Source organism: Triticum aestivum, chromosome 2B, assembly GCF_018294505.1.
Source record: "Triticum aestivum cultivar Chinese Spring chromosome 2B, IWGSC CS RefSeq v2.1, whole genome shotgun sequence".
NCBI classification, from domain to species: Eukaryota; Viridiplantae; Streptophyta; class Magnoliopsida; order Poales; family Poaceae; genus Triticum; species Triticum aestivum.
In genome coordinates this window covers 444,011,320-444,023,201 of record NC_057798.1, presented here as the reverse complement: position 1 = coordinate 444,023,201, position 11,882 = coordinate 444,011,320, and the positions used below count along the sequence as shown (strand labels likewise).

Sequence of the window (11,882 nt, the reverse complement as noted above, 5' to 3'; positions counted from 1 at the left end):
ACTCAATTTTTTTGAAAAGTTAGGACAACGTGGGAAATTTATATATCAATCATGTGTAAAAAATTAAGAATTTTCTCACTTTCCAGTGAATTTAGAAAATTCTTCTACTAGGCGCATTTTTTTCATTTTTTCATAGAATCAGATGAACTACCAACCAAATCATCCCAAAGGATTTACTTGGCACAAACATTAATTAAAACAAAAAACACAATCATAACATAAGCATAATTGTGTGGACACCAAAAAATATAGAAGAAAAAAGAAAAATAAAGATAGCTATTGGGTTGCCTCCCAACAAGCGCTATTGTTTTACGCCCCTAGTTAGGCGTAATGCATAGTTTCAAGTATTGTCATCTTTATTTTTTTCATCTTGGGATGTGTGTTTACCAGGCGGCCTTTCAAAAACAATGGGAAACACATCATCTACTAAAATCTTAGCATTCTCGAGGCTACTTTCTTCAAACCCTTGTTGGTTCCTTTTCACAATCCTAGAATATTGTTGATTACTACCATTTAAATTTTTTTGGATAGTATGTAAAGGAGGAACTTTCTTTTTAGTATTTTCAACAAAAGTATGATTATCACAAAACACATATCTCATCATATAATCTTCATCATATAAAATTCCATCTATCAAAGGATGTTCATGATTCATATTATAAAAATCAAAGATCTCTCAAGCCTCTCACACTATATAATCAAATTCAGTCATGAGGATAAGAGTAGCTATGTTTTTAGCCTTAAGCCTTGTACAATGCAAGATGCTTAGGAGAGGTGCTTGAAGAAATAAACCAGGCTTTTCTTAAGCACCGGTGCTTATTTGTATAGGGTAGTCGCTTAACTACGCGTCTGTCCTGTAGAAATAGGCATTGGTGCTTCAGAAAAAACCCGGTTTATTTTTCTAAGCACATCTCTAAGCATCTAGCATTGTACAAGGCCTTAGGCTTGTTTATAACAGGTAACTCATAGAACAGTGCTACCTCTTGAGCATGCGTTGGTTTTCCCTTGAAGAGGAAAGGGTGATGCAGCAAAGTAGTGTAAGTATTTCTCTCAGTTTTGAGAACCAAGGTATCAATCCAGTAGGAGACGACACACAAGTCACCTAGTACCTGCACAAACAATCAAGAACCTTGCAACCAACGCGATAAAGGGGTTGTCAATCCCTTCACGGTTACTCACAAAAGTGAGATTTGATAGAGATAATAAAGTAAATATTTTTGGTATTTTTTGTATAGATTGGAAAGTAAAGATTGCAAAATAGTAAACGAGATGCGATGTAAATAAAAGAGATGTAATATAATAGGAAAGAGACCCGGGGGCCATAGGTTTTACTAGTGGCTTCTCTCGAGATAGCATGTATTACGGTGGGTGAACAAATTACTGCCGAGCAATTGATAGAAAAGCACATAGGTATGAAGATATCTAAGGCAATGATCATGAACATAGGCATCATGTTCATGTCAAGTAGACCGAAATGATTCTGCATCTACTACTATTACTCCACACATCGACCGCTATCCAGCATGCATCTAGAGTATTAAGTTCATAAGAACGGAGTAACGCATTAAGTAAGATGACATGATGTAGAGGGATAAACTCAAGCAATATATTATAAACCCCATCTTTTTATCCTTGATGGCAACAATACAATATGTGCCTTGCTGCCCCTACTATCACTGGGAAAGGACACCGGAAGATTGAACCCAAAGCTAAGCACTTCTCCCATTGCAAGAAAGATCAATCTAGTAGGCCAAACTAAACCGATAATTCGAAGAGACTTGCAAAGATATCAAATCATGCATATAAGAATTCATAGAAGAACCAAATAATATTCATAGATAATCTTATTCATAAATCCACAATTCATCGGATCTCGGCAAACACACCGCAAAAGAGTATTACATCATATAGATCTCCAAGAACATCGAGGAGAACTTTGTATTGAGAATCAAAGAGAGAGAAGAAGCCATCTAGCTAATTACTATGGACCCGAAGGTCTATGGTAAACTACTCACGGTTTATTAGAGAGGCAATGGTGTTGATGTAGAAGCCCTCCGTGATCGATTCCCCCTCTGGCAGATCGTCGGAAAAGGCCCCAAGATGGGATCTCACGGGTACAGAAGGTTGCAGCAGTGGAAAAGTGGTTGCGTGGCTCCCCTTGATGCTTCTAGGGTATAAGAGTATACATGGGTGAAAGAAGTACGTCGGTGGAGCTACAAGGGGCCCACGAGGGTGGGGGGCGCGCCTACGCCCCCTAGGCACACCCTCCTGCCTCGTGGACTCCTCGTGGAGTCCCAGACTTCAACTCCAAGTCTTTTGGATTGCTTTCGGTCCAAGAAAGATCCTCGCGAAGGTTTCATCCCGTTTGGACTCTGTTTGATATTCCTTTTCTGCACAACTCTAAAATAGGCAAAAAAACAGAAACTGGCACTAGGCCACCGGTTAATAGGTTAGTCCCAAAAATAATATAAAAGAGCATATTAAAGCCCATTAAACATCCAAAACAGATAATATAATAGCATGGAACAATAGAAAATTATAGATACGTTGGAGACGTATCAAATATTCTTTGCAAAGTGGGATGAGTATGCATAAATCTTCCTTCAAGTTTAAAAACAAGTGCTGAAATAGCTTTGGAGTAACTATTGGTTCTTTTAAGAATAGGAATATCATTGCAAACCAAAGTCCCCGTACAACTAAAGAATTCCTGTATAGTGTTTTGCCCTATGATGTTCCCACTTCCCGTCACAATTTTTTTTGTATCCAAATTTGTGGGAATTTCTACTTTAGGGGTTTTACCATCCACACTTTTCTCAATGACAAACTCAGACAAGATAGCAACTTCAAGCAAGCAAATGAGCAAATAAAAATGTTTTTGTGTTTTTGTAAAAGAAATAGAAGTGGGAGAGATGACACCAATAGGAAAAGTAAAATAAAAAGGCAAATAAGAATAAGAGCAAGTAGAAGATAGTTTATGCAGAGGTACTTGATAGGTTTTGGTGATGTCTCCCCGACAACGGTGCCCGAAATTCTTCCTTCTACTTGTGAGCTGCGTTGGGATTTGCCCAAAAAGGAGAGGATGAAGCAGTACAATAGAGTTAAGTATTTCCCTCAGTTAAGAACCAAGGTTATCAATCCAATAGGAGAACCACACAGAACCTCGTTAGTAGCACCTGCACAAAAAAAGCAAATACTTGCACCCAACGCAAACAAGTGGGTTGTCAATCCCCTCAACGGTTATTTGCAAGGATCAAATCACATAATGATAGCCAAATAGATAAATTGCGAAATAAAATAAAATAAATAAAAGTGCAACAAGGTATTTTTGTGTTTTTATATATGATAAAAGTAGACCCCGGGGCCATAGTTTTCACTAGAGACTTATCTCTCGAGCACATAACATACGATGGGTTAACAAATTACTGTTGCGCAATTGATAGAAAAGTGCATAGTTATGATGATATTCAAGGCAATGATCATGTATATAGGAATCACGTCCGAGACAAGTAGACCGACTCCTGCCTGCATCTACTACTATTACTCCACTCATCGACCGCTATCTAGCATGCCTCTAGAGGATTAATTTAATAAAAACAGAGTAACGCCTTAAGCAAGATGACATGATGTAGACAAAGTAAACCCAAGCAATATGAATAAACCCCATTTTTTATCCTTAATGGAAACAATTCAAATACGGGTCATGTCTCTTCTATCATTGGGATTGAGCACCGCAAGATTGAACCCATCACAAGGTACCTCTCCATTGCAAGAAAAATCAATCTAGTTGGCCAAACTAAACAGATAGATCAGAGAGAAATACAGTGCTATAATAATCATGCATAAAGGAATTCAGAAAAGACTCAATTAATATTCATGAATAATCTGAGCATAAACCCACAATTCATCGGATCCCAACAAACACACCGCAAAAGAAGACTACATCGAATAGAACTCCAAGAGCATCGATGAGAACATTGTATTGAAGATCAAAGAGAGAGAAGAAGCCATCTAGGTACTAGCTATGGACCTATAGGTATGTGGTAAACTACTCATGCATCATCAGAAGGCATCAAGGATGATGTAGAAGACCTTTGTGATCGATTCCCCCTCCGGCAGGAAAGGTCTCCAGATGGGATCGCGAAAGAATAGAAACTTGCGGCGATGAAAAAAGTGTTTGGGGTGGCTCTCTATTGGTTTCCCGATTTTAGAGAATTTATAGGGGTGAAATTAGGTCAGACGGAGCCACATGGGGCCCATAATGCATCAGGGCGCGCCTACCCCCTAGGCGAGCCCTGTTGCCTTGTCGTCTCCCCACTTCTCGTCTTGTCCCCTCCCGAAGCTTCTAGGGTCTCTCTTGTCTAGAAAAAGATCGTCAAAAAACTTCGTGGCGTTTGGACTTCGTTTGTTACTGATTTCCTGGAAAACCAACAACAAGCAGAAAACAACACTGACACTTGGCACTGGGTTAATAGGTTAGTCCCAGTAAATAATATAAAATAGCACAAAAAGTTACATAAAACATCCAAGATTGATACTATAATAGCATGAACAATCAAAAATTATAGATATGTTGGATACGTATCAGCCGCCTCGAGTGATTGCCACCGCCTCCTCCTGCCTCAGGGCCTTGGCACCGGGCGCCGCCACGACCGCGGCCAACACTAGCGGCAGCAATGGCAAGATATTTCGCTATCGGGTGGGGCCCGACAACGCTGGGATCTGATCCCCCTGGCGCCGCCCTGGGGTGGCGGTGCTGAGGTGGTCGGGAGGAGGTGATCTACAGTATGTGTGAAATCCTTTATAATGAGGGAGAACTTCACTTCCCCGGCCTCTGCACCAATAAGGATGCATAGGACCATTAAACATGAGTACCAGGATTTTTTATCTTGGTTAATACCCAAACGGCCAAACTGGTCCTTTAGATAAATCACATGAACTTGCTGAAGATCTGAACTTGCAGAGACTACATGTGGCATCGGCTTGTCAGATTGTAGTTGGTGACATTAAGAATAGAAGCCCGACAAATTATGGAGCAATTCTACATGAAATCATAGAGCATAGTTCTACTTTTGAAGTTTGTAGCTTTGTGCATGAATATAGGAGCTCGAATTTCGAGGCTCACAGGCTAGCGATGCATGTTTTAAAGTTGGGGGTTGGCCGCCATGTTTGGTTAGGCAATCCTGGTAATCTTTCGTTTGTGGATGTAAACATTGATCACAATTAATAAAAGCCTCGCGGACTGTCTCAACAAAAAAAGATAAATCACATGAGTACAAAGAAAGGCTGGTTCTCAAGAATAAATAGAAACCTAAATTCGTCTTCGTGAGGATTTGAACTCAGGTGCTGAGTTTGTACATCCACTCTCCCAACTAGTTAAACTAGGCTCACTTCGACCACAATAACCTACTAAAGAAAAAAAAAGACAATGCCACGAGTGAATAACGGTGCGGGTCTGGTCGCCTGCCCAGACTACCTTCTATGGCCAGTGGATAGTAGTTTCGTTTAATTTTCGAAATTTGGAGTAGAATTTTTGCATTCCACAGACATATCCACCAGCTACTACTATAGCTAGCTATATCTAGGTAGAACCTAACAACATAACCTCCCTTGTGTAACCTGCTAGCTAGGATTAATTATGCTAGCAACGGACAAAACTAGTAGTACTAAGCAAGTAGGGTTCATGACCAAAAGTGAGAGTTCAATACCGTGGGTTATGGCCCACCCAGCCATGTGGAGGTGCTCTGCTCCATGATCCGATTGGGGCTGAAGATTTGTTGGCATGAACTAACTAACTTCAAGGCTAAGTCAATATTGTGTTCCTCTAGCTAGATGGTTACGAATGTCAATGCGTTCTTGATAATGAAGAAGAAAGAAGAAACTTTCATGTATCATCTTGTACAGAAAGGACAGCAACAGACAAAAACTGCAGTTTATAGCAGACACATCTTCTCCACATAGGGCTCTGAAAAGTATAAAAGCTGCAGCCTACATTCCGAGTATTAGCAATCCAAAATATGAAGTGATGAGGCGAAGCTGAACAAAGTTTTCGTCTGGCATGTGCCGAGGGCTACCTACCAACTAAAACCTACCTCTCAAGCTATGGAGTCTGGACCATTTCAAGGCCACCTATATATCCAGACGCTACGAGCTATGTTTAATACTCCCTCGGTAAAAAAATATAAGAGCGTTTGTATACGCCTTTTCTGAATTCATATGTTTTTGGTGCACGCGATGTCTCTGAAATATGAATTAAATGTGTAAGGCACTAAGGCACGAAATCAGTATAGTAGGTCATTTTTGATGAAATGTACAAGCTTTGGCAGAAGAAAATGTATGATAACACTAAGTAAACAACGACTAGTGATAAAACCCAACTTGCCGTGCCTTTAAAAAAAGAAGGAATACCCCCGGCCTGTGCATCTGGACGATGCATACGGCCATTTTATTAATTATTAACACAAGACCTTACAAAGTCGTACAACAGTAAGACCAAAACCACCATCTAAACAACATATGTCGCTACTCCTACCCAGTTGATAAAGGGGAGCTGATAGTCTGAGCCTAATACCAAACAGACCTTGCAGCCAAACCTAACATCTAAGACCGGAGGACTCAATCAGGACGCCTGCCGGGTATGGGCACCCACCAGTCCGGCGTGCTCCTCAACCAGGACGCCTGCCGGGTATGAGGCCGCCGCAACCACCTGCCACCAATTCATCTTCAGAGTTGTACTGCTGCATCGACCTTGCCCGGTCTAGCTGCCGCCGACGCCATAATGACGCCAGACAGCGTCGACCTCCTGCGCGTGTCCATCACCACACATCTGACGCCAAGCCTCCGTTGCTCCATGCCGCCAAGAGCCGCCGCCATGAATATGTAGAAAGAAACACTGCTCCACTGAAGAAGCCATCTGCTGGTCCCTCGAGCCCGAGTGCATCTCCAAGAATGCCGCCCGCAAGGGGGTGACGACACATGAATGCCGCCGTCATCCGATCAACTGATCTAGGGTTTTCCCCGAAGGTATTGGGTAGGTTTGGGATTTATACCTCGATGATGCCTTCATGAAGGAAACGATGATAAGGGCATCGTCATCACCGGCTCCGCCCAACGACCGAAGACCAAGTTTTCACTCAGATCCGTCCCAAGAAATCCACCTGACAACCTGTGCACTGTCTCGACAGCCTTCAAAGCCCCAGATCTAGCCGCCTAGATCCGGCGACCAACCGCAACAGCAGTGCCACCGTAGGAGCCCTGGCACACCGGCCACTGCATGAATGCGCCACCACTGGAGCCTGGGTGGAGGACTCCCACCCCACCTCGCCAAACCGCGAGAGCCGCCGAGATCGATCCCGCACGCTCATCACCGTCTCTGATCGGAACAAATCCGTGGCAAAACCACGAGATCGCTGACGCAGATTCGCCTTGGATATGGACTGCACCACGCCATGCCGCCGCGGGAAGCCAGAGCTTCACCCGCCGCCCCAGGATCCTGATCTGGCCAGCCCGGACCTCCACGGCGCCCTCTTCACGCCGCCGCCGCCGGCTCGCCACCGGTAACCGCGCCGCCGCCCAAGGCCTCCGCCGGAGCACGCCGGAGCACCACCATGGATCAGATCGCCGCTGCGCCGTCACGCGCGTGGAGGTCCCGCCCCACCCCCTCCGACGCGATCCAGGGAGGAGAGCCTCCGCCACCGCCGTCGGCCCCCAGGCTTAGCCCAGCGGCGTCCTTCGGCGGCGGCGGAGGGAAGGGAGGGACGTGGTGGTGACCCTGGCGGCTAGGGTTTGAAGAGCTGCCCGAGTCGCCCGAGACGGGGACGACGCAGGGGAGGGGGCGGGGGGACACTGGTCCTAACTTGCCGTGCCTAACTCCTGCAATTAACCTAATACATTGTCTTCTTTCTAGGTTCATGGCACTGGATGGATTGGTTTTCAAGTTGTAATGGTGAAGTTTTGTGGCTGCTATAGAAGACAGGCTATGTCAAACTAGCAACGATAGAGGATGCCAAATTGCCATCATTGTTTTTAGTGGTTTCTTGATTGGGTCAATTTGGACGGCCCAGCCCACCAAACAAACACAAGTTTGTTTGGACCAGGAGGCGGGCTGACTCATTCATTTACTTCCTTTTTGCGAGAAGACAAATAGGAAAATGCCAATGGCAGGTGACTTTCATGGAGGTGGTTACTTTGAAAAAGTAAAATAAATAAATAAATCATATTTTGAAGTTTCACAAAATTCTGAAAAACAATTCATACATGTTCATATGGATGTATTCTACATGTGTGCAATTTGGAGGATGATATATATTATGGTGAGAGCTACACAAAAAAGAAAATTCCTGCATTTCTAATAGTGAACAGTGCTCATCAGTTTCAATTTGTGATTTTATTTTTTGTGTAGCTCTCACCATAATGTATTTCAGCATCAGATTTTATACACATGTAGAATACATCCATATGAATGTGTAAATTTTTTTTCAGAATTTTTTGGATTTCCAAGATATGGTTATTGAATTTTTCAAAATAACCACCTCGCCTCGACCTCCAAAAGCCCGCACCCAAAGAGGGTTAAAGTTCGTTTGGCGTACTCCATGCCTCACATAGGATCTATTGGAGCTTGCCCGATCTACCACCAACACTCTGAAGATATTCGCCACCTGCGTTTCCCGGTGCATTCAGCCACAGGAACTTCGGTAACGTTTGTTTGAGAGACTTCATCTCTACAGCAGGGATGGTTGATCAATCAGGGTGGGTTGTCATGGAACATATTCTGTTGCTCCCTGATGCGCCTCTACAATTAATGTCAAGCCTTGATATCAAGCAAGTTGTAGCGGTCGGCTGCTGGTACAGATGGTGGACTCACCGTCGGATCACGCACAATGAAACATGTCAACCACTGGTGATTGCTTGGCCCTGACTTTTAGAGGTCATTACTTTTTCTTCTTTTTAATAATTTGGTTGTGTGCAACCTATAAGTCTAAACTACCTCTTGACATTATACTGTTGCAGAGGTTAGACGTATTGGGTACTACTATCTTGATATTTCTCTATAAAAAACATGACAAAATATGTTGAACCACGATAGAATAATAAAACTCTATTCACAAATATTCTTGTTGCTCAGAAAATGCATTTGAGGAACGGAAGCAAACATTTACAAGACGACTTAATCAAGTGGCCCTAAGACTTGATAACATTACAGAACACACGGATCGATCATACAAGTTGGCAATCAACAGAGGCCAGGAATTGATCATACATGACGGATGACACTCAGTAATTACGACGATAACTAATTACTGATTAGAACGAAAAGAGAACATGTTCAAATGTCTTATCAGATGATATTTCTGTCTGCTTATCAGCTTCGCCTGCAGTCTGTCGTCAGTTCATCTGCATGCGCCGCAAGGATCAGCACAGCGCCACCGCTCGATCCGCGGAGTCCACCGGTTTCATCAGCATCATGCTTATGCACATGCCAGAGTGCTCGTTCAGCTCCGGCGCCGCAGTGCTCACGGCCACCGCCGCCGCTACAGGGATCGGCGACGATGCCGTCGAACAAAGGTCCAGCAATGCCGTCAGCGCCTCGCGCATCCAGTCGTACCGGCAGAGCCCGTACGCGTCCGCTGGGGAGAGCCATCGCCTTCCGTGGGTTTCCTGCTCCGGCCATTGCTTGAGCTCCTCGGTGACCTCCAGCGCGAAGACGTGGCCCTTGCAGGCGCCCTGCGGGCTGTCGCTGCTCTGGCCCAGGCTCTGTCTGCTCTTGCTCCTGAACACCCACAAGCCCAGCGGGTTTCTCTGGAGAGAAAACACGTGGTAATTTCCTATCAGAAACAGCTATATAATTCATGTAAATGCTAATACATAATTAACTCAAACATGTCACCAACAGGAGCTGATTGTTTAGATCGGTGCTGGACAAACAGCAGACACGTCACATGCATAGCAGCAATCTGCTAGATCTCTGAATGTGTTCTTTTCTATCATCTGTGGAGGAGCCATGTATCGATGCTTGAAAATTGTTCCAGGGGACAATGCTTCTGACGACAAGCCAGCGCAAGATGAATAAAAGAGGGCAATTATTTGGATTCACAATAATCAAGGGCTCCCCGGCAGACTAGACAACTCAAAGGATAATCGTGAAAGAATTACACCACGTCACACCGAATATGTAATTTTTTACTAAGTCAACGGCCATGTCCTTGTCTTGTCTCCTGGCTGTTATGTAAGATCCAAAAAATTCTCCACGACAGATTTTATCAAGAGAGAAAAATCCCCAGCTGGTTGCTTTCCCTATCAAACATCATCGTGTTCGCCGCTATCTGCTTATTTTAGTATATCATCATATATAGATCAATCGATTTCTAGAGGTCAAATCGGCTAATTACCTCACCCGCCAAAAAAAAGCAGCTAATTACCTAGAGGTGCACTAAACTTGCACCATTAGCTGTTCATGTAATCAAGATAGTAAATACTCACTATACTAGGTTGGTGATGCATGCCAAGGAAAGATATGTGTGAGCAGAGTAGTTACATTGATGTTGCCCCTGACTCCGGCCTCCTCCAGCGCCTCGCGGCATGCCGCCTCATAGACGTCCTCGTCGTCCTCCCAGCCGCCCTGAAAAACTCAATCCATCGATCGATCAGCACGTGGATGCATGTCGCCGACGAAATATGTATGATGGTACTGTGAGTTGGTGTTACCTTGGGGAAGACGAGATCGTCCCTGTTGGCTGTGGAGACCATGAGAACCTCGAGCTGCCCATCTTTGTCCACGCGGTACGGGACGCACCTGCGCCCGAGAGAGGAACACGGCTCGTCAGGGCAAGAACGGCTTGGAACATGAAAGATACAATGATCCAATGAGTGGATACTCACCCGGCGACGAGGCGGTACTCGTTGTCGTAGCGCTGCCTGAGCCTGCCTTTCCTCGCGACGAGCTTCTCAGATGCCATTGCCGCGTCAGGGAAGAAGAAGGGACAGGAGCAAAGACAGAAACAGAACGCGGAACAGAGAGCCCAGGCGAGACTCAATCGGAGCAAAGGTAGGCAGTAACGGAGGGGGCAGCAAACTGGTTATCTGAGGCTCTCACCACTGGCGCTTCTTCCCGCGCAATTTAAAGGCGCGAGGAGGAAGAGGAGGTCAACCGCCATTAACGCACCAGCACCGCCCAACCACACAACAACTAGGAAGCTAGGCTCGGTCTGATTCTTCGAAACAGAGGGGAGGAGAGAAAACTGCGAATGATTTGAGCGGGAGTAGTAAACAAAGGGAGAGGTCCGTTGAATAGCGCGGCACCTCGAGCCGGCCTATGATTGGAGATCGAGGCAATTACGAGGGCCGGTGCGTGTGGTGCTCCGGTCGCTTCTTCGCTTGCGTGATTGGGTTCGTTCCGGGAGGAGCGACCGAGCGACGGACGGAGAATTTATAAATGTGTGGTATGCACGGGAAGAGCACAGAGGACACTCAGTTTTTCTTTTGCCGATTCTCTCAGAATTTTAAGAATCGACCCTGACCCAACTTCACCCAGAATCTTAAATCTATTTTTCTTTACAACCTTGGAGCAACTCTAACAGACCACGCAAAAGACGCGAACCCGCAAAATTCTGACGAGTATGCGGGCTCGGCCCAATTTTCCGGCCAACAAACCAAAACATACTCGTTCGGCCCGTAAAATAATTTGTCGCGGCCCGCAAACCGCACGCCCCGACCAGTATATCTACGGGTTCGCGGCGCATTTGCGGGTTGAAACCTATCCCTCCGCCGCCGCCGAGCTACGCAATTCCCCACCCCCTCTCCACATTTCTCGCCGTTGGCGACCCCCTTCCGCCTCCAGCTGCCATGTGGGGTCGTATGTGGAGCTCTGGACGCGGCTTCGGGAGCAG

The 11,882-nt window shown here is 45.2% G+C and overlaps 1 protein-coding gene across 1 annotated transcript; it reads right to left on the bottom strand.

Moving 5' to 3' along the window:
• Positions 1-9,064: 9,064 nt before the first annotated feature.
• On the bottom strand, positions 9,065-11,402 carry LOC123045351 (nudix hydrolase 13, mitochondrial). Its single transcript, XM_044468368.1, has 4 exons — positions 10,876-11,402; positions 10,702-10,789; positions 10,532-10,615; positions 9,065-9,795 (listed from the first exon to the last, which is right to left on the bottom strand). The coding sequence occupies exons 1-4, from the start codon at positions 10,950-10,952 to the stop codon at positions 9,409-9,411; spliced, it is 636 nt and encodes a 211-aa protein (XP_044324303.1). The 5' UTR covers positions 10,953-11,402; the 3' UTR covers positions 9,065-9,408.
• Between the last annotated feature and the right edge of the window lie 480 nt (positions 11,403-11,882).

What these genes read in the sequence shown, in the direction of transcription:
- LOC123045351 (XM_044468368.1), bottom strand. Translation starts at nt 10,952, where the DNA reads ATGGCATCTGAGAAGCTCGTCGCGAGGAAAGGCAGGCTCAGGCAGCGC. An exon ending in ACGATCTCGTCTTCCCCAAG is followed by an intron (nt 10,616 to 10,701) that starts GTAACACCAACT and finishes TGAGTTTTTCAG; the next exon opens with GGCGGCTGGGAGGACGACGA. An exon ending in GAGTCAGGGGCAACATCAAT is followed by an intron (nt 9,796 to 10,531) that starts GTAACTACTCTG and finishes TTTTCTCTCCAG; the next exon opens with AGAAACCCGCTGGGCTTGTG.